Consider the following 24,995-nt stretch of genomic DNA (forward strand, 5'->3'; position numbering starts at 1 on the left):
TGCCCTCGTAGACCACCAGTGGTGCATGGACCACCGGCTGGGATTCATTGTCAGGGCTTTAGCGTCTATTTCAGACTCTCCCAGGCAAGGAGGAAAAGCTACCAGGGCTGAGGAAAGCCGATCCTCGAAGTATAGCCACTGCATGCGTTGACTCATCGATGCTCAGATTTCTCCACCAAGACTTCAGATGCTTTTGCTCAAAATACGTTCTACTCCGGCATGAATCCTTTCATGCTGGCCAGGTCCCTTTCCCCAACTCCCTGTTGGCATCGTTGGGTTATTATTATTTTATTTATTTTGGGTTTTGTTTTTTTTTGCCTTCAACTTTATACCGGGTACATGCCCGTTGAAATGGAGTCATCCAGCAGAGGCACCAGCCACCCTGTGGAATTAAAGGCCTCTTGAAGAAAAACGGCCGCTCTTCTCAGACGATCCGACCATGAAAGAGAGGGGCCCTGTGTGTCTGCCAGCCGCCTTGATCTGGAGAACAGAAGCAGCCCTTTCAGGAGCTTGGCAGAGGTGTGGTCATCTGCATTTCCTTTGGAAACAGAGGGCAGGGGAAATCCCCCAAAGTTCACAACCGAGTGACTGAGAGAGAGGCGGCAGACAAGCTGGAAACCGTTTGTGGCACGCTGAATCGCTGAATTCATTTAAGGAAGCACAAAAGGAGTCTCTCCTTGCTTTTCTGCACTAGAACGAACCAGAGTTCCTAAGCTGGGGCTCTACCAGGCCTTCTCAACTTCGTCCCGGCCCCAGCTATTTTTGGACTACAACTCCCATCATCCCCAGTCACAGTGGCCAATAGGCAGGGATGATGGGAGTTGTAGGCCAACATCTGCAGGAGGGCCAAAGTTGAATGGCCCTGATATGCCTTGCGGGCCTGTACCATGTGGGCTTTGAACAAAAAGGCCTACAGGATATAACCACACGCCCATGTCTTTTCCTTGTAGGGTGCTAGGGTTTTCATGGGTAATGAAGCATCTGCCCGCCCGCCCAGCCCTTTCTGTGAATATCAGAGTGGAATAAAATATTCAGCCTCTGAGGAGGCACCATTCACTGCAGTAGCAAGGGGCATTTCTTGCTCGAATGTACAAAAACCATGCCCCACGGAAAAAGCATGAATGGTAGAGAGAAGGCTAGGCTGGAAACTCTCTCTGTGACATATAAGTGCTTTTTTTTTTTTTTTTGGTAGAGTGCTTTTCGTCAGATTCGGAAGACATTTTAGGCCCATTCACATGTTATGTTTAACACTCGTACAAGTGTACACAGGTGTAGCACTGTACACAGGTACAGGCATTCACACGCTTTGTTCTCAGGAGATGTTTATGTTTCCTATCTTCTTGCGGATAGGACTTTAGATGTCACCTTTAAGGTGGCCAAATTCTGTTCTATTGCAGTATTGTTACGGCAGCCGGCTTTTCTTTGATTAATTTTAAAATTTTACTGATTATTTATTTGTGGATATTTATCTATATATTTACACATTTCCTTTTTCCAATTGTATCTTTCTATGTTATGAGATGTTTTGTTTATGTTATGTTATGCTGACCTTGGGTCGCGAATAAAGAACTTTGTACACACGCTTTGTTAAACACGGGTACAGTAGTACCTATCTGTACCATGCATTTGATGGGCCAGTAGCTACCTAATGGCACAGCAGGAAGGAACTTGCCTAGGGAGTAAGAGGTTGCCAGTTCGAATCCTCACTGGTGTGTTTTGCAGACTATGGGAAACACCTATATTGGGCAGCAGCGATACAGGAAGATGCTGAAAGGCATCATCTCACACTGCGCGGGAGGAGGCAATGGTAAACCCCTCCTGTATTCTACCAAAGAAAACCACAGGGCTCTGTGGGCGCCAGGAGTCAACACCAACTTGATGGCACAACTTTACTTTACTTTACCCAGTTCCACTTTTAACATGAACGCAGATACAAGTATTCACAGAAAAACATGTACAAGTGTTCAGACATCTGTACACTCGTACAACGTAAGAACCAGCGTGGTGTAGTGGTTAGAGTGCTGGACTAGGACTGGGGAGACCCAAGTTCAAATCCCCATCCAGCCATGATACTTGCTGGGTGCCTCTGGGCCAGTCACTTCTCTCTCAGCCTAACCTACTTCACAGGGTTGTTGTGAGGAGAAACCTAAGTATATAGTACACCGCTCTGGGCTCCTTGGAAGAAGAGCGGGATATAAAAAGTAAATAATGATGATGATGATGTCTGAATGGGACTTTTCAATAAGCAGCCAGAGGCAGACTACGGTTTTCCCCTGGGCAGAGTTGCCACCAAATGTTGCTTAAAGCAAAAGTCTGCAGTGAGTTGCGCTGGACACTACTTGCGATGGAGGAGTTCCAAGAGAGGCTCACTTGCTTTACATGCAGAAGGTCACAGGCTCCATCCCTGGTATCTCTGATTTGGCAGCTGGAGACCTTGGAAATCCACTGCCAATCAGAGGAGGCAGTACCAGACTAAATGGGCCAAGGGTCTGACTCAGGAGAAGGCAGCTTCATTCACATATTCTCAGAGGTTGAGGCCTCTGGCTGTGATTGGCTGAGTTGTTTTGGTGTCACAGAAGGGCCTCTGGCTGCCATTGGCTGACTGCTCTTCTGCTCTTCATTGGCTGAGCTGCTCTTCTTCTCTTCTGAGCAGCAGCGAGGGGTAGGGGGAAGCCAGAATGCCCTGAGGTGTGAGGTGGAAATGAAGAAACCTAGGAAAGGTTTCTGGGAAGGCCAAGGACACCAAAGAGCAAGAGAAGAACGGAGGAAAGAGGGACTGGCCCAGAGGAATGAAGGGGAGAAGAAGAGAAAGCCTGAGGGAGGATTCTGAGAGCCCAACTTGACAAGATGGTGGCAGCCATATTGGTTTGCATCTGCCATCATCCACATGTAGAGCAGGATGGGTGTGCTTTTGTGTGGGTCTATTTTAACACCAAAAAGGGCCTGAATGTGAGAAGAGCGGAACCCTTCTCTTCCTATTGCTCCGCACGTTTTGCTCCCAGGTTGCTTTGCTTCCAGTGTCAGGGAGTGGGAGGCAAAAGGAGTTCAGGTGACGGACCTTGGGGAAGGGAAGGCGGAGGAGGATTTAGCTCCCCTCACCCCTTTGGGTAGCCATCAGGCTACGCTCCGAGTGCTGTTGTGTGTGTGAATGGGGCAGGCACGTGACTGTTACCAGGTGCCTTTCGTTTGGCTCTGGGAGGGCAGGAAAACCTGCGATCACGTTTGGAGAAAGCTTTCTACAGAGGTAAGGAAGGCTGAAGTTTACCGACGGATGGGAAACAGCCAGCCAGCCCTTTGCTGGTTGGCCTTGGGTATAAACCTCTCTCAATGCTTTCTTTCCCCTTTGACTTCCAGGTAGAGCTTTTTTCTCCTCCCGACGCTGCAATGAATGGAGGTCTGTTGAGCATCGTTCCCAGTCATCACTTGATACCTGCAGAGTCCCTGGATACGGCTCCGTTCTTCGGCTGAAAAGGGAGATCTCGCGTCTTCCATTCAAGGCATGCCTTTGAAAGGACCTGCCGCCTCCAGCTAAAAGCCGGTGAGGGAAGCTGCGTCAGCCGATCGGCTTTCCCGCTGCCTTTGGAGGGCGCCACTTTCCCGAATATGATCCCTCCATCAATGGCTTCTCCTGGGCACCCCCTTGGGGAATGTTAACGGGAGACAAAGAAAATGGCGCCAACCAAGAATGATGGTTTGAGGAAGCGCCACCTTTTCTCAGCACAAGGCCAGTATCTAAAATAAGATCGGACACTTTCCTTTGCCAAGACCGGGCTGGGGTGACTGTTTGTGGCTTCGTGAGGTCTTTCTGTACAAGTCAAAGACGGCGCCCATTTCTTGTGGTGCCAAAGATCAGCACTTGATCTATTGAAGTACAGCTCTGGAGCCATCAACAATAGAGTGCCGTTGACTTACAACCCTGAAACCCACTACAACGTCTTCTTCTTCTTCTTCCTCCTCCTCCTCCTCCTCCTCATCATCATCCTCCTCCTCCTCCTCCTCCTCATCATTATTGTTTTGTTACCAGATTGGAAATTCATTTCCAAACCCAAAGCTGGTGTCCTTTGTGTCCGTGCGTGTTGTGGATTGGGGCCCAGTTAAGGAACGTAATGAAACTGCTATGGCCAAGCTCTTGGTGAAGTTCCAACGGTACTTTCGGCGGAAACCCATCCGGTTCTTCACATTGATTGCCCTTTATCTGACGGCTGGGAGTTTGGTGTTCCTTCATACTGGTTTCACCAGTGAGACAAGAGTCTCTGAGAATGCACCCAATGCCAATGATGGCGCCAGAGACGGAGCAGAAATGCAGTATTTGGGGACAGTGCCACTTAGCAGGGAATTCAAGGAGACGCCGGAATCTTTGACGACGGTCCGGAGGTACGGCTCTTGGTTTAAAAATCCTTCCAAGGATTCTCTGGGGAGGAGCAAAGTCGGAGACTACGGTGGGACGTGGAGCCGGGCGCTCAAGGGGAGAAATATCCGAGAGAAAGAGGAAGAAAGAGGTAAGATTCCCTTTGAGGGGTAAAAGGGAGGCAAATGGGTTCTGTAATTGGGAATGAAATGGGAATGTTCGGCAGACTCCTAAAAACCAACATCTTGTTCTTGCTCAGCCTCTCAAAACACCACCATGTTGCATTCTTCTGTGCCGAATATTCCCCAGTTGTGCTGGTCTTGTGGTAGCAAGCATGAATTCTCCCCTTTGCTAAGCAGGGTCTGCCCTGGTTGCATATGAATGGGAGACTTGATGTGTAAGCACTGGAAGATATTCCCCTTAAGGAATGGAGCCACTCTGGGAAGAACAGAAGGTTCCACATTCCCTCCCTGGCTTCTCCAAGACAGGGCTGAGAGAGATTCCTGCCTGGAACCTTGAAGAAGCCGCTGGCAGTCTGTGTACTGAGCTAGATGGACCAATGGTCTGACTCGGTATATAGCAGCTTTCTATGTTCCTATGTAATATCTTGTAAACTGTTAACTGTTGTAAACTGTTAACTGTTAAACATGTAGAAGAACAGGAAAACCAGCATGGTTCTCCTTGCTGAAGGAGAACTATGCTGAAGGAGAACCAGCATGGCTTCTGCAAGGGCAAGTCTTGTCTCACTAAACTTTTGGAGTTCTTTGAGAGTGTCAACAGGCATGTGGGTAAAGGTGATCCGGTTGACAAAGTATACTTGGACTACAAGAAAGCTTTTGACAAAGTTCCCCACCAACGGCTTTTGAGTAAACTTAGCAGTCATGAAATAAGGGGACAGATTCATTAGTGGATTGGTAACTGGTTGAAGGACAGGAAACAGAGGGTAGGAATAAATGGACAGCTCTCTAAATGGAGGGAAGTAAGAAGTGGGGTCCTCCAGGGATCTGTACTGGAACCAGTGCTCTTTAACTGGCTCATAAATGATCTAGAAGTTGGGGTAAGCATCCAAGTGGCCAAATTTGCAGATGACCTTCAACTATTTAGGATAGTGAAATCCACAACAGATTGTGAGGAGCTCCAAATGGATCTCTCCAAACTGGGTGCGTGGGTGACAAAATGGCAAATGAGGTTCAATGTCAGCAAGGATAAAGTGATGCATATTGGGGCAAAAATACCAACTTCACATATACACTGATGGGATCTGAGCTGTCGGTGACTGACCAGGAGAGAGATTTTGGAATGGTGGTGGACAGCTCGTTGAAAGTGTCGGCTCAGGGTGTGGTGGTTGTGAAAAATGCAAATTCCACGCTAGGGATCATTAGGAAGGGGACTGAAAATAAAAATGCTAATATTATAATACCTTTATACAAACCTATGGTGCGGCCACACCTGGAGTACTGTGTAAAGTTCTGGTCGCCGTATCTTAAGAAGGACATTGTAGAACTGGGAAAGGTGCAGAAGAGGGCAACTCAGATGATCAGGGGCCTGGAGCACCTTCCTTATGAGGCAAGGCTACAGCATCTAGGGTATTTTAGCATGGAAAAGAGGCAACTAAGGGGAGACATGATCGAAGTGTATAAAATTATGCATGGAGCAGAGAGAATCTCTCACAACACTAGAACCAGGGGTCACCCCATGAAACGGAAGGCCAGGAAATTTAGGACCGACAAAAGGAAGTACTGTTTCAAATAGCACATGATTAATCTATGGAATTCTCCGCCTCAGGATGTGGTGATGTCCACTAGCTTAGATGGCTTTTAAAGGGGCTTAGATAAATTCAAGGAGGAGAGGCTATCAATGGCTATTAGTCTGGTGGCTGTGGGCCACCTCCAGCCTCAGAGGCAAGATGACTCCAAATACCAGTTGCTGGGGAGCAACAGCAGGAGAGAGGGCATGCCCTTGCCTCTTGCCTGTGGGCTTTCTGGAGGCATTTGGTGGGCCACGGTGTGAAACTGAATGCTGGACTAGATGGGCCTTGGGCCTGATCCAGCAGGGCTGTTCTTATGGACAGGGGTTTATCATGAAGGATGGCAAAATTGAAAATTCTGTGCTGGAATTCTTGGCCTCCTAATTTTTTGGGGTGGGTGGGTGGGCTGAGATGAAGTGGCTGACCTTTTCCTCCCTTTCTCTGCCACCTGACCTGCAGTGGTAGAACTGCTTCTCTGGGGGAGATCGAATTCGGGTATAGGCCTGCTCCTATTGAGTAAAGTCCTGACAGGACGTTGGCAGCCCATAATAGGTGGCCAGGGGTTTTGGTTCTCCACAAGTCTGTTCCATGGACTGTCTGTTCCAAGTCGATTATGCTGTTCCACAACGCATCATCAACTTGTGGAATTCTCTGCCACAAGATGTGGTGACAGCCAACAACCTGGGTGGCTTTAAGAAGGGAGTGGATAACTTCACAGAGGAGAGGTCTATCAACGGCTACTAGGAGGGCTATAGGCCACCTCCAGCCTCAGAGGCAGGATGCCTCTGAGTACCAGTTGCAGGGGAGTCACAGCAGGAGAGAGGGCATGCCCTCACCTCCTGCTTGTGGGCTTCCCAGAGACATCTGGTGGGCCACTGTGCGGAACAGGATGCTGGACTAGATGGGCCTCCTTGGGCCTGATCCAGCAGGGCTGTTCTTATGTTCTTCTGTTTAAGGTTGAGAAATGGACCTGGGCTGGCCCAGCGCAAGGTTTATCTAAGGCCCCAGAAGCAGCTGCAGCAATCTTCCCAGTTGCTGGGCTGATGGCATCTTTTGACTAGTGACTTATGGGCCTGTCTGTGGAGCGCTTAGCATCTCTGAAGGCCTCATTTACTCTACCTGACAGGACACTTATTTTTGGAGAGGAGACGCTCTCACCACGGTGCTGCCTCGTTCATTACTGGAAGAGAGAGAGGCCTAATGACTCCTCTGTGGTTTCCGTGTCCTGGATACCACAGCCGCCTTTGCCGCCTGTGAAGGGGGTGTTGAGGTGTTGGTGTTGGTAGGGAAGGGCCTTGCCGCTTAGCTCTGGTACCCGCTTCCCAGGTCCGCAGCCGATAGGCGAGACCAGAGGTGCCGCATTTTTGGATGCCGCCCCCTCCTCGAAACCAAAACGGCACTACAAGTCCTCCTCGTGAGCGTTCCGCTGTGCCGTGGTGCTCCCAGAACCGAGGGGACCTCACTGCGGAAGAACTCTCGGCCGTGCTCATTAGCGTAATTGGAATTGACATTCAGAGAAGCTCTACCAGATGGTAAGTGAGAATCAACTGTCAGGGACTGTGCAGGCGGCAGGCGCGTTCCTGGCCATATGCAACGTGTCCGCAGCAATTAACCTCCGAAAGGGCGGCTTCTCATTCCTAATGACGGTGACAGGGTTTGGCCCGAGGACACGATCACACCGTGTGACGAAAACGGGCGGTGTCTGCCGCTGACACGCTGCTAGTTTCCCTCCGTCGGCTCTTGCAAATGGTGGTGGAACAGATGCATACCATTTTGGTCCTTGGTGCAATTTATCACGCTCCATTGGGCAAAGTTTCTCATTTGTAGAAGAGAGGTATTGGGCGCAAGTCGTGGCCCGCGTTCCCTCTAAGGCGTGCATATGTGTGTGAGTTCACACGTTTTTTGATGTCCGCTCAGTACATTTTAGATCCCGCTCAGGTTGAATCGGGAAGGCCCCATTCCAAAGGCACACACTGCCTGGATCCTGCCGCCCAGAACAAAACTCATTCCGCACACAGATGAAAAAAATTAGAGAGAACGCAGGCCGTGGCTTCATCCCTTCATAGTCAAACTTGGGTTGCTTCTGGGTCGGGGCAAAATCCATCTCTATGGAGTCCCTGAGTTGAACCCTTGTCTTTAAAGGTTGGGGATCTCTGGCCTAAAAGGCATCCAAGGTGCCTTCTAGCCTTAGAATTCCACGATTCTATGAAACCCACTTTGTGACCCTCCTGGGCTTTGGCGGAGGAGCGAGGGGTTGTGCCAGAAACCCCTTCCCGGGAAAGGTGGGCTTTTTCCCCCCGAGGGGAATTCTACGGGAGCGATGAAAAGTCCCGCACCACACCTGGGCTGCCTCTAGCAAACTGCAGGGACCGGAGGCTGACTTTCTCGCTACTTTTTGTTTTTTTAAACGAAGGAAGAGGAACACCCAGAGGGTTTTCTGCACTGCTCAGATGCTGCAAATCAAAGGTCCGCCAGTATGCGGAAGGAGGTTTTCAGTATTCATGCCCAGCCTCTGGTGAAGCCGGCCTGTCACCGTGATTGAGGGGTTGCTGGACAGGGAGGGAGGACTGGGGGGGGGGAGCAAGAAAGAGCTCTGTGCGTGCCAGCCTGCAAGGTCTATTGTGTGTGCCCGTCCGTTGTGCAGGCATAGAGGTGCATCTCATTTTAAGGGGAGATGGGGCGGGAGGGGGGAGAGGCCAATGAGGCCATGTGGGCCCAGGACAACCAGGATTACTGGACTACCTGTAGGTGAGGACCAAGGCTCCCCAGTTTTTAACCCCTGGATCCTGGCTATTATTATTATTTATTTACACAGTCAGACAGGTGTCATTGACTGGTTTGTTTTATCCAGACATCGAGTCCTTCCCAAGGACCTGGGATGGCTGGATTTTATTGTCAATATTGTTCTTCTTGTTATTATAAATATTGTCGCAGAATATAGGCTGTTCCCAGTAAAGTTGCTTTTTGTAATTGGCGGATGGTGATTTCTGTGGTGCTCTTCAAGTTGTTTTGGAATTGCACCTAGGGTGCCAATTACCACTGGGATTATTTTGGTCTTCTTCTGCCACAGCCTTTCCATTTCCATTTGTAGATTTTTGTATTTTGTGATTTTTTTCTGTTTCTTTTTCTTCTATTCTGCTACCACCTGGTCTTGCTATGTTGGTTATTTTGACTTGTTTTCCTTTCTTCTCGATTACAGTTATAGCTGGTGTATTGTGTGGCAGATGTTTGTCTGTTTGTAGCCGGAAGTCCTATAATATTTTTGCATCTTCATTTTTGACAACTTTTTCAATTTTATGGTCCCACCAATTTTTGGCTACAGGTAGCTTGTATTTTTTGCAGATGTTCTAGTGTATCATCCCTGCTACCTTGTCATGCCTTTGTTTGTAGCCATCTGTGTGATCTTTTTACAACAGCTGATTAGGTGGTCCACTGTTTCATCTGCTTCTTTACAAAGGCGGCACTTGCTGTTTGTTGTTGATTTTTTGACTTTTGCTCTTATTGCATTTGTTCTTAGTGCCTGCTCTTGTGCAGCCAGTATTAAACCCTCAGTTTCTTTCTTCAATTTGCCATTCTTAAGCCATTGCCAGGTCTTGGTGATGTCTGATTTTCCACTTATATTGTGCAAATATTGACCATGCAGGGGCTTATTTTTCCATTTTCCTGCTCAGTTCTTGACTTGTTCTTTCTTGTAGGCCTGCTTTGTTTCATTGGTGTTGAATAGTTTCTCATTATTGACCATTTTTATAATAATAATAATAATAATAATAATAATAATTATTATTATTATTATTATTATTATTATTATTATTACTAATTGAATTTATAAACCGCCCCATCTAGAGGCTCTGGGCAGTGTACAACAACCGCCCTACTCCCCCCCTCTCTGTTTCCCACCCCTGGGTACTCTTCATAGAGTTGGAGGGTTCTAGGAGGACATCTAGTCCAACCCCAACCCCCGTTTGAAGCAGGCCGTCCTAAGCTAGAACATCCCCAACAGGCAGACATCCAGACACCACATGAAGACCTCCTGGGAAAAGGGGAGCCCACCCCTCTCTTGCCACTGAGAGGTTTCTTCCAGCGCTCGACTTTCATTCTATCCTCCTGTAAGCCCATCAGCTTCCTCTGATGAGGAGTCCTCCAGCCCGTTGTGAATCCCACTCCCAGTGTCATCTTCTAGCCTGCATTGGATCCGTTTACCAACTTGGAGCAAATGCTTTGCTAAACCCGAGATCAATTACACCCACGGTCCACTCAGCTTGTTAACCGATCAAAAGAGAGAGAGAGGATGAGAGAGGGAGGCGACAGAACTGGCTAAGCTGCTCAGATTCTCGAAAGAGGCATAGGAACATCGGAAGCTGCCATATACTGAGTCAGACCCTTGGTCCATCTAGCTCAGTATTGTCTACCCAGACTGGCAGCGGCTTCTCCAAGGTGAGCGGCAGGAGTCTCTCTCAGCCCTATCTTGGAGATGCTGCCAGGGTGGGAACTTTGAAACCTTCTGCATGCAAGCAGGCGGGCGTGTGCTATTGGCCACTGTGGCTGGGGATTATGGGAGTTGTAGTCTAAAAACAGCTGGCGGGGGGGGGGAGAGGATAAGTTGAGCAGGCCTGCAAAGCGGCAGATCTTACTGTGCTCACACATGTTGTCTCCCATCCAGATGCAAACCAGGGCAGAACCTGCTTAGCAAAGGGGACTCGCTCCCACAAGATCAGGCAGAAGGGCGAGGAAAGCAAGGCCAGGGGAGATCCATGGGAGGAGAAGGGAAGGAAAATGGCAAAATGGGCAGAGAGGGAAACTGCAAGTGGCTAAGAGCTGCAGAGAAGAGGAATGATGTCTTGATGTGAAATAGCCCGCCCGCCCTTTGGCTTTAGCCCTCTCCTTATTTATGGGCCTATCCCAGGGCTCTTGTCAATGCACACAGTTAACTGGCATTGACTTCTATTACATCTTAACCTGGAAGCTCAATATGAAGGGTTCTCTCTATTCTGACGCTTTCCTCTATGGCCTTTCCTCACAGTGATGTCTGATCGTGTTCCCCAATATGGCCGCGACACTTTCCCAGCTCCCGTCCGGCTCGGTTTGTGTGCCAACTGCATCCAGAGAGAGAGAGAGAGAGAGAGAGAGAGAGAGAGAGAGCTTAATCTGCAGATTTTGCACCATACACAGATCTCTAGGACAGAAATCAGGGCCTGCAGAGCTTGGGAGATTTTCGGCTCAGATGCAGGGTCTGAGCACAGGAAAGCAAAAATCGGAGAGAGACGGCCTCAGATCTGGTCTGCTCAGTGGGTGATATTTTCACAGCTACCTGCCTTGGGCAATTTCTGTCCTAATCAGAAAAGCTGCAGGTCCCTTGTCAGACCATATTAATAGGCACGGCTTTAATAGATTACCGAGCTGCTGACTACCCACCCGACACGCGGAGAGAAGCATTTTCTCCCCCGCTTAATAGGCGTAAGAAATGGCAGAAGCCACAGTTCACTGAACAAACAGCCGGTGCGACGTGCGTTGCTGAAGTTTCTTCCCAGCAGACCCCCGTTGTGTTCTTTATTGAGTTGGGGGGGAAGGCTGAAAAGAGTGAGATGGAGGGGTTCGGCTTGAGGCGGCTGCTGCTAGCCTGCAGAAATGCTCGTAGCGGCCCTGTGCTCCTCAATCCCCAACAGTCGGGGAGAGTGATAAGCAGAGTCTATAGAGTTGGTCCTCCAACAGTCTATAGAGTTGGTCCTCCAACAGCTAGAGAGGAACACTTCTTGGCATGCCTGCCAACCAGGCAGTATGATCCAACCATTGGAACAGAGTTCTAGGGTCTAAAAAGGGAGGGATCTCCAGATCCAAACCTGTCCGTTTCCTTCCTGGCTGGCTCCACCTGCCATATTTCCCTAGCCTCCATGTCCGCCTTGTCAGATTTTGCATTGACTCTGCCCACTGTGGTGACCAGCCATATTTGGTGACCATTTCTTATCCCACTTTCCTTAAGGAAAGTAAGCGTGTGAGATCACCCAGCTCTGTGTGTGTGTGTCTGGGTGTGTGTGTATATATGTCCCTATCAACTTTGCAATGCCTGGACCAATTTGGACCAAATTTGGTACAGTTGTAGTGACCCATAGGGTCACATTAACAGCCTACTTTGTGATGATGTCATCCACCCTGATTCAAGATGGCAGACACGTGAACTTTTGAGGCACAAGTGGGAACCAATTTGGACTAAATTTAGTACAGTCCTAGTGACCCATAGGGTCACCTCCACAACCTACTTTGTGATGATGTCATCCACCCCAGTTAAAAATGGCGGACACATGAACATATGTGGCTCAAGTGAGAACCGATCTGGACCAAATTTAGTACAGTTGTGAACCTACCCAATTTGGACCACATTTTGGTACAATTGTAAGGACACATTGGAACACCTCGATGGCGTCGTTTATGATGATGTCATCCATGGGAGAAGAGCTGGTTTTGTGGTAGCAAGCATGACTTGTCCCCTTAGCTTGACTTGTCCCCTTGTCCCCTTAGCAGGGTCCACCCTGGTTGCATATGAATGGGAGACTAAAGGGTGAGCACTGTCAGATATTCCCCTCAGGGGTGGAACTGCTCTGGCAAGAGCATCTAGGTTCCAAGTTCCCTCCCTGGTGGCTTTTCCAAGATAGGGCTGAGAGAGACTCCTGCCTGCACCCTTGGAGAAGCCACTGCCAGTCTGGGTAGACAATACTGAGCTAGATAGACCAATGGTCTGACCAAGAAATTTAAACCAATTTAAAATTTTTAAACAATATTCTAAAACAACATTAAAAACAATCAAAACAGTATCAGTTAAAAGCCTGGGTGAAGAGATGCGTCTTTAAAGACTTTTAAAAAATTGTCAGAGATGGGGAGGCTCTTATTTCACTAGGGAGTGCATTCCAAAGCCTCGGGGCAGCAACGGAGAAGGCCCCATCCCTGAGTCTAGGAGATTGAATGCCCTGATTTTTCTGTACTCGAGTAGAATGGTATTGGGTGCTCACACCCATGAAAATATGGATAGGGGAAGAGGGTCTTTCTGATGCTAGGAAGTTATTTTTCTATTTTATTTTTAAAGGGTGTTGCATTATTACAGATATGCCGTTAACCGAAAAAGATAGCATGTCACATCCTCCTGTGAGAAAGAGACGGGGCACAGCCTGACAGATTTCTGCTGGTGGGCCGTTTGTACATAACAATGGAGCATCTCTTCCCTGGAGGCCTTACAAGGGTCCTCTTTTTAAGGAAGCTCCGAAAATCTGGGTAACAGCACGAGCTATCCCCAGGCCCTGGGCTGGTTGTGCTAAGGACTGTGTCTTCCCTCATAATCCATTTAAGGCTGCGTTCCCGTGACTCTGGGTAACCGAGGCCGTTCATGCGGAGGAGACAATCTTGTACCTCTGGGCAATTGCCTGGCTTGGCCGTGCGGTGCTGAGCGCAATGGATGAAGTGGCTCAGGTCACGGTGGAGGGTTAAACTCTGAGGCCTCGGGCTCCGACAGGAGTCCGCAAGGGCCCGACTCTCAGGACGGAGCTGTACTGAGCCTGTGAAATGGGCCACTCTGTTCCCGAGGGGACTGGAGCCTTCCTGCCTGGGATGGTGTTTTTCTCCACACCATGCATGATTTTATTGACCTCTATCATGTCTCCCTGCAGTCGTCTTTTTTTCTACACCAAAAAGCCCCAGGTATTGTAGCCTTGCCTCATAAGGAAGGTGCTCCAGGCCCCTGATCATCTCGGTTGCCCTCTTCTGCACCTTTTTCCAGTTCTACAATGTCCTTTTTAAGGTGTGGTTGACCAGAATTGTACGCAGTACTCCAGGTGTGTCCGCAACATCATTTTGTATAAGGGCATTATAATCCCGCTTTGGGGTTGTTTTAATGAAAGGCGGTATATAAATTTAACAATAAAATAAGAATAAAAAACAATAAAAATATTAGCAGTTTTATTTTCAAGCCCCTTCCTAATAGAGTAAGCCCATGATCCATGATGGCCTCCTCCAGTGACCGCCTTGGTCCCCAGGCGTGGTCCTGATGCGAGAGAAAGATGTGTCTGTCTCCCTGTTCAAGGGATTGCTTGATATTTGAAAATGGTCCATTTTAATGTGGTTTCCTCCCCGCTCTCTCCCTCAGCGAAATACATTGGCTGTTACGTAGACAACACCCACCAGAGAGCCCTCCGTGGTGTGTCCTTCTTCGACTACAAAAAGATGACATTGTTCCGTTGCCAGGACAACTGTGCTGAACGGTAGGGTGGCGAAATGAACACGGGGGGACTTCATTAATTCCCCAACATCCAGTGTATTTCTCTCCTGTCAGCTCGGGCGCTTTGACTCTCCCTGTGGTTGTTTTTCTCCCTCCCTCACGCCTTGAAAGCCCAACAGTTTTGAAAGATCCCATTTCCCGCCCCCCCCTCGCTCTGGGAAAGACAAGGGCTCATTTGCAATGGAAATGACATTCTGAACCGGGAAGCTGGAGCCATATATTGTGGCTTTGTCAGTCTGGGGAGGCAGGTTTGCTGCTGTGCCGAGGGACCCTGCCTGGCCCTGTCACACCAGTCATTTGTACCAGCAGAGAAGGTGGCCCACTGTGGGAACCTTGTCAAAGGAGAGCTTTGATCCAGTTACCCTGGGAAATAATCTCGCCAAAGCCAAGGTGACTGGTTGGGAATGAGACCCTATTATCCCGAATATAAGACACCGTCAAATTTAAGATGACACCCATAAAAAAATAGAAGTTAAATACAGATTATATCTGTATTAACTCAAAAGAAAGAGGGCTCTGGCCGTAAGAGGCCCACCACCACCAATTCCCACCACCCCTGCTAACTGGGCAAAGAGGCACCTTTTAATGTGGTGATTCTCTTTCTTGAGCAGGGGGAGAGTAACTGGCCCTCTCCACCCCCAGCACAGCGTCCCTCCAGTGACAGTTGCCGGTGTCTATCTTATGTTTCATTTTAGTTTGTGAGCCCTTTGGGGACAGGGATCCATCTTATTTGTTTATTATTTCTCTGTGTAAACCGCCCTGAGCCATTTTTGGAAGGGTGGTATAGAAATCGAATTAATGAATGAATAAAAACAGCAAAGAACATGGTAAAAATCCAGACTTAGGATTCAGGTAAATACAGTATTGCCTGGAAGAAGGCAAAGGGATTACCATGAGAAGTCTTCTGGTTCCATGAGCTGTCTTCCTTAGTCATGTTCCAGATGGTTGGTGTACCTGCAAGGCACGAATCAGAGCCCGGAGGTGATCAGAGACTGGATCAAGATTGTGCAGACATTAGCTGCAGCCCTTTAAAAACAGAAGAATAGAAGAACAGCCCTGCTGGATCAGGCCCAAGGAGGCCCATCTAGTCCAGCATGCTGTTTCACACAGTGGCCCACCCGATGCCGCTGGAAGCCTACAGGCAGGAGTTGAGGGCATGCACTCTCTCCTGCTGTGACTTCCCTGCAACCGGTACTCAGAGGCATCCCACAGAGGCTGGAGGTGGCCCTCCAACTAGTAGCCATTGATAGACCTCTCATTCATGAAGTTATCCAAGCCCCTCTTAAAGCCATCCTGGTTGTTCGCTGTCACCACTTTCAGGACCTGAGATAGCTCCCAGGGTAGGCAGTTGTTGATTTCACAAAGCCATAGATTTAAGAGAGAGGCTTGCATAGCGTGCCAGCTTCCAGGGATCTTTTGACGCTTTCCACACAACCCGCCCCCCCCCGCCCTGATGGAAGTGAGATCTTCCCTTAAATCATGGGTAGCCAACCTGATGCTCTCCATCAGTTGGTAGACTACAACTCCCATCACCCCCAGCTGCCATTTATTATTTGTTGCTCCTCTTCCCCTGAAGCGATCCCCTAGTTTTACTGCCTTTGAACAGGACAGCAAAATTATGGCGGTGGAGGGCGCCTGGCATTTCAGCTTGGCATTAGAGAGAATAGCCTTGGGTATGAGATGGGGCCGGTTTGGAGTTCTTACTCAAAGCATCTGAACTGTCAACTTCAAGTTCTGAGTCGAAGTTCAATGAGTGAAATGTGGGCAGGAACTCTATCATCTTCTGCCTGTGGTGCGGACCTCTCAGTTCCTGCCTATTGTTGCCTTGACCATGGTGTCAGAAACCTTCCTGCGGCTTCTCTTGCCCTGGCTTTCTGAACCAGATACTTTCTGTATCTCTACAAACCATTGAAGCTTTCTGCCGCCTTTCTGTGCCGCGTCACCTGCATCCCATAGATCACGTCTCCACCCGCCCACCTAACCTTTAAGTAATGTGGCCGTCTCTCACTCTATGATCTATAAGATGCACCGAGATCTTTTTCTCTTGAAAAGTGATGCTTCCTCCTTTTCCTGCCCTGTAAATCATTTTGCAGTGAGCAGTGGTAAACATGCCGGATTGCTCCTCACTCGGAGGACGTCTCCGTAGGAAAAATTGCAACGGCCCAGCTAGTATAATAATAATTATTATTCACTGGTTGTATTCTCCCCCCGCCCCGCCTGTTTCTAAAGAAGCATGCATATTTTACCCCTGCTAACTGAGCAAAGAGACCCCTTTTAAATTGGTGATTCTTTTATATTTAGTATGGGGAGAGCAACTGGCCCTCTCCAACCCCAGCACAGCATCCCTCCAGTGGCTGTTGCTGGGGTCGATCTTATGTTTCGTTTTAGATTGTGAGCCCTTCGGGGACAGGGGACCATCTGATTTATGTAGTCTTTATTTTTCTAATGTAAACCGCTTTGAGAACTTGGGTTGAAGAGCGGTATATAAATGTCCGTAGTAGTAGTAGTAGTAGTAATAGTAATAGTATTAGTAGTATATCCCCCTCTTCTGTCCTCATAACAACCCTGCGAGGTAGGTTAAGCCACGTGGGGAGTCCCGATGGAATAAAGTCCAGAAATGGAACCAGCACACGCACCCTCGCCCCTCTCCGAATTCACGGCGGTCTCTCTGTCTCGGCAGGGGTTACCTCTACGCCGGGCTGGAGTTTGGAGCGGAGTGTTACTGCGGGCACAAAATCCAGGCCACCAACGTCAGCGATTTGGAGTGCAACATGGAGTGCAAGGGAGAAAAAAGCAACATCTGCGGCGGGGTGAACCGGCTCTCCATCTATCGCCTAGAGTTGGCCCAGGAGTCTGCACGGAGATGTAAGTTACGTGGCCGGGTTGACAGGGCGGTCAGCTGGGACAACTTTTGGGAACCCATCGGAAGGGAGGGCGTGGGGGTCATCCGACGTAATCATCCCAAACCCAACAAATGTGGACCTCAGAATTCCTCTTTTCTTGACGCCAACCGGATCTTGCCGATATGTTAACCCGTTTCTCGGTTTCCCCACCTTTCCGACTCACTAAATGCCCCCTCTCTTCTTCTCTGCCCCGCTGCAGTTCCTGGGCAGCAGAATTATCCGTTCCTTCCAACCCATCCTTTCTGCTTTGACATTCATTTCAGATAGTGAGCCTGCCGGCTATTTTAGTACAGTGCCTAGCACAGATTGGGGCTATTCACACAACTGCGTGCCCCCGCGGTCGGGCGGGCATGGGGGAAAGGCAGGGCTCAACCTACCTTCCCCAGACGACTGCTTTGAGCCCCAGCAGTGTGTCAGCTGGACGCCCACATGGCCAGCGCTGCCAGGAATAGAGCAGATGACTCGTAGGTTGCCAGAACCTGAGGGGTATACTCGTGGGTCAAATGGGCCGTAACCCAACATTTGGCTTTTAAAAAGCCAGCAAGCATGCCTTGTCCCCGTAGCTAAGCTGGGTCCGCCCTGGCTGCATATGAATGGGAGACTAGAATTGTGAGCACTGGAAGATAGTTCTCTCAGGGGATGGAGCCGCTCTGGGAAGAGCAGAAAGTTCCAAGTTCCCTCCCTGGCAGCATCTCCAAGATAGGGCTGAGAGAGACTCCTGCCTGCAACCTGGAGAAGCCTCTGCCAGTGTGGATAGACAATCCTGAGCTAGATAGACCAATGGTCTGACTTAGTATATGGCAGCTTCCTATGTTCCTATGTTCCTAGTGAGTCAGAAAGGTGGGGAAACCGAGAAATGGGTTAAAATATCAGCAAAGGAGCAGCTACTCTTCATTTTAAAAAAGGTGTCAAGAAAAGTGAAATTCTGAGGTTTACATTTGTTGGATTTTTCTGTTTCACCAAGTTTTGTCCCTCTGTTTTTCAAGCTTTTATTTGTCATCATAAGGACTAGAAACTTTTGCTTAAAAAAAAAATTAAACCAACTTTAAGATGCTGCAGTATGATAGCAAATCCCATGCTTATCAGAGTATCTCGAAAATGACACAGCACGATACTGAAGGTGTCCACGCATCCTTGAATTTCGTGCCCCTTTACCCAGATTATGAGAAACCCCTATATCGGGCAGCAGCGATATAGGAAGGTGCTGAAAGGCATCATCTCATACTGCGACTGGGCGCCAGGAGTCGACACCGACTCGACGGCACCACCTTTCCTTTCCTTTCGGTTAACAGGGAAAGGCAAAAGTGATGTGTATGGATGGGGAAAGACCCCGTAAAGCACTCCGGACTGGCAGATTAAGTGCAACGCAGCAGCCCCCGGACAGGGGACAATAGCAGGGAAGGAAGCTTGAGCTCCGTTAATGAGTTTGAAATGGGTTTTTGATCTCTCCCTCGCTCTCAAAGGCTTTTCTGCATCTCGCCTCTAATTTTGTATTCATTGTGTTCGCCTGCGCCTTCAGTAGTTAAGAAGCTGGACCGGTGTGGCTCATTAGCGGGTACTTAAATGTCAGAGGAGATTCCAGGCAGGCAGGTGAACGGAACTGCTTCCAGGAGAGCCTCCATGGGCCAGCCCTACAGCAAAGCCAGCAGAGAGATCCGCTTAGGAGGACTGGGGGAACCGACGTGATATGGATACGAAGAATATTTATAGACCGCTTTTCAACAAAAGCCCCCAAAGCGGTTTACGTTGGTATAAATAAATAAGATGGCTCCCTGTCCCCAAAGGCCTCACCCTCTAAAAAAGAAACATAAGATAGACACCAGCAACGGCTACTGGAAGGATGCTGTGCTGGGGATGGATAGGGCCAGTTGCCCCCCCCCCCGCTACATAAAGAGAATCGCCACTTTAAAAAGGTGCCTCTTTGCTCTTTTAGCAGGGGTGATGATGCAGGCCGATTGCTCATGGCATGCAGAGGAATAAAAGATGGCAGACTAGCGTTCAAAGTACTTTTCAGCACTGCATCATCATGTTAGAAGAGAGACAGACAACTGCTCTGTGGTGTCAGTTGTGCCTCAGAATTATACTATCCTGTCCAGATCAACTGGTGGAATCCAGGCCGCAGCAGACACCTTCTCCTGAAATCCTTCATATTCCAGCAACCAACTGATGCTGGGTCCAGGAAAATAGGTTGTTGTGCCTACGTTGTAATCTTCTGGCTTTGGGGGTCAGCAGGTTGCTGCTAGCCGATCCTTTCCCCAGAGCAGTTGGAATGTTAATGAACATTCCATAGCATTGCAGCTTGAGGGTGGAGTGGGATTCAGTGTTGGCAAGTAGGCATAGGCAATGTTTTTAAGCCTGTTGTTTATGAAAAGTGGCCAGGTCAGCTGCCATGGGACACTGTGCTAAAACAAAAGGCCATTCAGGCTGCACCCCCAAATGTCAGCAGAGAAAAGGACAGCTTGAATTCCTGGAGAAGGGGAGGGGTGGTTTCCTACCACAGACTGAAGGAGGAAATCTAATTGCTTGCCCTCTAAAATGTTATACAGTAGTAGTAGTTGTTGTTTATGATCTTAGATCAAACATCAACATCACAGAATATACACAGTAAAGAGAGAAAACAAAAACAGAAACAAAGTCTAAAATGTCATCAAATACATAAAATCAGGAACCTTTGACAGTAACCAATTGCTGTGCTCTAGCTTCTCTTAGTTTGGTCAATGTGTAACAGAATTTAGCAACCGCCAGGGATATGGTTGGGTCCCTATCTTCTAATAAACATACTGTATAAGAATTGTCTCCACTGAGTGGCTTTTGAGATCTTTCAGATACTGAGATAAAAATAAATCTCTTTCATCAGTATAAAGTGGACAATGTAATAGTGAATGCATCAATGTTTCGGGAGCAGCTCCGCAGGGGCATAGTCTCTCCTCATAGGGTTTTCTCTCAAATTTCCCTGCTAGCAGTGTTATACATTTATCTGCTGTAGAGCTAAGAAAAAAAGGGGGTCCTTTGGGTGACCATTTGTAGCAGTATTGAAAGGCACTCTCACCCGCATTTAGAGATTTTTCAATGATTGCTTTGGAAAGCCTATTTGCCTGTCCAGCAAGTTTTGCCCTTGCTCTGCATAGGCTTTGCTTGCCTCTGAACATCAGCACTTCCATCCAAACCTGACTAGCTAGGTAGAGCAGTGACAGAGTTCCATTCACGATGTGATCCCTGATTGGCTGGGATCACCCGCCTAAAAAAGGGTGCAATCTTATGCATGTGTAGTTGCCAGTAGGAAGCCACCGTGAACACAGTAGAATTTCTTCTAAGTAAAAAAACCAAACACCCACACTCCAAACAAACCATAGCGTTGCACTGTAATCAAGAAAGAAGTAATTGCACTAGTGAGAAAGCAAAAAGGGTGGAAAACGGCAGTCGATGGGTGCTTTGGTGCTGTTTTTGAGGCGACGTGTTCATCTTCTTTTTCCAGACCTGTTGACCAGGGGCTTCCCCCCACCCCCCAAAACCGACCCCAAAATGAATTTTTTTTACCCCGGATAGAAATTGGGGTAAACCCAAATTGTGTGTGAATTGCTCCCCGATAGCTCGCAGGGACTTTGGGGTAAATTTGGCCAATATATGAACACACACCTCCATTCCAGAGGAGATGCAAACTAAAAGCCCGGTGTGAAAAACTTCCAGGCAATGAACAGGACTGGGAAAATATGAACATTCTCACTATTAATTTATTTTTTTAAAAGAAAGCTGTCTTATCCCCACAAAAACACTCAAAAAGTCAAAGCAGGAGAATGCCTGGGACAGACCTAAGCTAGAGCCACTGTCACCAAGTTGGTGACGGCAGGGAATTAATTTGCAAACTGCTGCAGACACGGACACCAAGGAATCCCTTGGAGAGGGGGGAGAGAGAGAGAGTGAGTGAAGGAAGGTTCAGAGACAGATCGATGGAACAGAGCTGCGGTTTGGCATGAGACAGGTGAAGCGTGTTAAGAAATTCTGGCGACAGAGATCGTTTTTCAAACCGGCTCTCCAAGGAGACACCACTTGCAGTGCTGGGACTACGAAAGATATTGGGTTAGGGTGGGGGAAGGGATGGAGTCCATTTTCGGTGCCTTCACAGCAGCAAGGATTTGACTGCTTCAAAAAGAGGGGAAGAACAGCAGCTCACCTTGTAATCCATCAGTAGATCAAAAGATCTTACCCCTATGATTATCTGTTTAAAAAAATGACTGCATTGCATTCTGCACACATATTTTTAGGTGGTTCAAAAATACCTATAATTCTGACATCTTGTAGAAAGGCTATCCCACTGCCTTCCGAAGCACGACTGTCAGTGGTCCGTGGGCGAGCCTTTTCAGTAGTGGACCCAGGTCTTTGGAATTCCCTGCCCCTTGATCTTAGGTGCACCCCTCCCTTTTTAATTTCCAGTGAACACTGAAGACTGTTTAAAATTTGTGTAGGCCTTCCCCTGGCTCTATACATACTTCTCTTTGACTGCCCTGTTTTAAGGATTGCCTTTTATTCTGCGTTTCTATGCTTTTTATTTTATTGTGTTTTATTGTGTTTGGTTTTTTAAAACACACTTTACTATATGCCGCCATGAATTCATATATGAAGAACGGCTGCATATAAACCTTTAAAAGAACCAAATTAAACAAGTAAGTGATGAGTGGTGGCGAGAGGACTCCATAGGAAATGTAGTTTTTGGGAAATGTAGTTTTTGGGAAATGTAGTTTTTGGGAAATGTAGTTTTTTCAAGGGCTTCTGCAATCGCTTCTGGGAAAGGAGGGTTGTAGCTTGAGAGGGCTGAATTTCGATTCACCTCAGAAATAAGTGGAGCCGTCTCCCAGTATCTTTGATGCTTCGTGTGGGTGTAATCCACATGAGTGGGGTCTAAAGACTGCTAAATCTCTAGCAACGTCCTCCAGGGCAGCTTGGGGAAGTTGCACACTCGATTCCTGGAGCTGCATGCAATGATCAGGTGCTGCCAGTCGCAGCCTCGCCACTGACAACTCCTCGTTCCTCCCGTTTCTCTCCCCCGTGCCCAGATGGCAGTGCCATATTCCGCGGATGCTTCCGCAGGCCAGACAACGCCTCGCTGGCGTTGCCAGCCAGCCGGGCCATGAAAAATATGTCGGTGGACCGATGCGTTGACTTCTGCACAGGAAAGGTAAGCCGAGCTGGGAACGAGGGCATTTGGCTTTCAATCTGTGCACAGGGGGCTCGGCTGGCCTCCCGTCACTCTCAGGCGTGACCAAGGGATGGAACTTTGGGTGGAACTAGATGGACAAGGTGCCAGAGCCATGCAAATAGGGGAAGGGACCGACATTCTCAGGTTGCCTTTCTTTCAGTCCCTGGTCTTAGAGAGGTCCATGGTATTAGGCTCCGTGGAAGGGCTTTTTCTGTTGCTGCCCCTTCTCTCTAGAACTCTCTCCCTCCAGACCCCCAGATGCGACCTGCCTCCTCCCTTTCAGCCTTTAAAACCTTATTGAAGACATTTCTTTTCCGCCAGGCGTTTGCTCTTTAAACTTAAAATAAGAATAATCTTGGATGCCATTCTTGTTTTGTACAGTGCCCTGAGTCTGTGGATGGGGCGGTATATTCAGTCTTTTAACAGACAAACAAAACAATTCTCAAGGGTTGGGAAACCCAGGGGCAGGAAATGAGGCAAACCCCGGGATGCTTTGTCTCTGGATGAGAGTCATCAGGTTCGTTGTTTTTTCTTGCCTCTTTTTCTGGGGGCACACAGTTCAGGGATGGCCATGCCAGGGAGCCCTCTGGGTCTTGGCCCCGTGGCTGTCATCTGCTTCCTTCCGAGCCTGGCTCTTCGAGGTGGTAAATACAGACTCATTGCGGTGTGCCCCTTGATGAACCAGACGTTGCCGCAATACCCGGGTATTAAATTGCCTGTCAGGCCCGGCCGTGGCTCTCATAACTCTGCGCTTGAAGACTCCAATGAGGGCAAGGATGAAGTGCACGGCGAGCTTTTAGCGGCCTTCCTTCGGGTGACAAACTCGCCCATTATCCAAGCCGCATCAGGCCATGATTTTGAAAGGCGCATCATAAGGCCGGCTGTACGGCTCCTGTCCTGACGCTAGTAAATAACTCCCGGCTGGCACTAGCAATTTCCTCACGGCTGCTTTGAGAAGCAAAGTCATGATGAGGGAGCAGGCCAGGCTTCCACAATTCCCTTCCTCGGAATGTGCTGGTTGCTGAGCAGAGATTTGAACCCAGGACTCCCATGGGAGGCACAGTAGCAGCACCAGGAAAAAAATTGAGTGGGGGGGGCCACCCGGTACAGAAAGGGCAAAGCGCATTTCTGGGTGGGTGAACTGTGTCCCACGTATTAGATTTCTGAATCAGAAATGGGGGGTAGGGTTGTGCAAACCAGTTCGAATCTGAAGGTTCGGGGCCGAGTGACCTGGCCATGCAGGGTCTCACTGAGCAGGCACAGTGGCCTCCAAACTGGCCGCTGCGCCAGGGAATCGGCCCGGAAAGAGCCGAAGATGCCCGAATCTGGTAATTTTTGGGAAAAGAAGGCTGGCAGGGGGAGGGGAAATCTCTGTGACACCCCCCCACACCAACTTGGAGAAGCCCCCTGGAGGGGCTAAGAATCACCCCCCAATTGGACTCCAATTGGACTCCCCTTGAACCAAATGGGGGTGGGTTTGAAGGGGGCCAAAACCAAACTGGCCCGGTGCGGTATGGGTTCGGTTCGAACACGAACCGAACCGGGCTAGGTGGCTTTGTGTACACACCTAATGGGGGGAAAGGGGGGGAAATTACTTTTCTGAAGGCGCGCTTCCCCCCGCCCCCAGCCTCCCTCCGAAGTCACCCTTGAGGCGGGCAGAAGGTGGGGGGGGGAGATCTCTGGGAGATCTGCAATCAATCAGATTTTGATTCCCAATTGCTGAGCAACGATGACATTTTTTCTTTGTAAGGGCCATCCTATGCACATTAGCTGGAGCATGTGCTGTGGAATTAGGCGCTTGGTTGTTTAAAAAATGCTAACCAGCAGTTCAAGGGGGTGGGATCCTGATTGAAATCATGGTGGGTCAAAGGGTTAAACATCCCCCTCTCCACACCACAGTCCCAGATTCCCCAGCCCTGCAAATTAAGGTAACATCTCCTTTCTTTGTCCTAAATTTGGCTGTTGAAACCATGAGGTGGGGGAAACCAGGAGTAGATTGTTGTGTGGGCTCAGAGGCACCTTGCTATTAATTTATTTAAAATATTTATACCCCTCCCCTCCACGACAATACGGCTTGGGTGGCTCACAAGGACGATAAAACAATAAAGCACACTAAGCAATACAAAATGGACACAATTCCATTTAAAACTAGACCCTATTAAAATCAAATTACGTAGGAACATCGGAAGCTGCCATATACTGAGTCAGACCCTTGGTCTATTGAGCTCAGTATTGTCTACACAGACTGGCAGCGGCTTCTCCCAGGTTGCAGGCAAGAATCTCTCTCAGCCCTATCTTGGAGATGCTGCCAGGGAGGGAACTTGGGACCTTCTGCTCTTCCCAGAGCGGCTCCATCCCCTGAGGGGAATCTCTTCCAGTGCTCACACATCAAGTCTCCCTTTCATATGCAACCAGGGTAAACCCTGCTTAGCTAAGGGGACAAGTCATGCTTGCTACCACAAGACCAGCTCTCCTCTCCAATTAGTTAACAGATCATTAAAAAGTGTATCAGAACAGACAAAGGAAAAACCTCTCTAAAAAAT

General features: G+C 48.7%; 1 protein-coding gene across 2 annotated transcripts in view; it reads left to right on the top strand.

Moving 5' to 3' along the window:
* The window catches only part of WSCD2 (WSC domain containing 2), a 56,224-nt gene that overhangs the window by 15,153 nt on the left and 16,076 nt on the right, over positions 1-24,995 (top strand). For both annotated transcript variants that reach the window (XM_053280396.1, XM_053280395.1), the window contains exons 2-5: positions 3,355-4,499; positions 14,224-14,338; positions 17,036-17,220; positions 22,310-22,431. In XM_053280396.1, coding sequence (XP_053136371.1) covers positions 4,118-4,499; positions 14,224-14,338; positions 17,036-17,220; positions 22,310-22,431 — 804 coding nt within the window. In that variant the 5' untranslated portion in view covers positions 3,355-4,117. The remainder of the gene's footprint in view (positions 1-3,354; positions 4,500-14,223; positions 14,339-17,035; positions 17,221-22,309; positions 22,432-24,995) is intronic.

The sequence above is a fragment of the Hemicordylus capensis genome, chromosome 15, assembly GCF_027244095.1.
Source record: "Hemicordylus capensis ecotype Gifberg chromosome 15, rHemCap1.1.pri, whole genome shotgun sequence".
NCBI lineage: Eukaryota > Metazoa > Chordata > Lepidosauria > Squamata > Cordylidae > Hemicordylus > Hemicordylus capensis.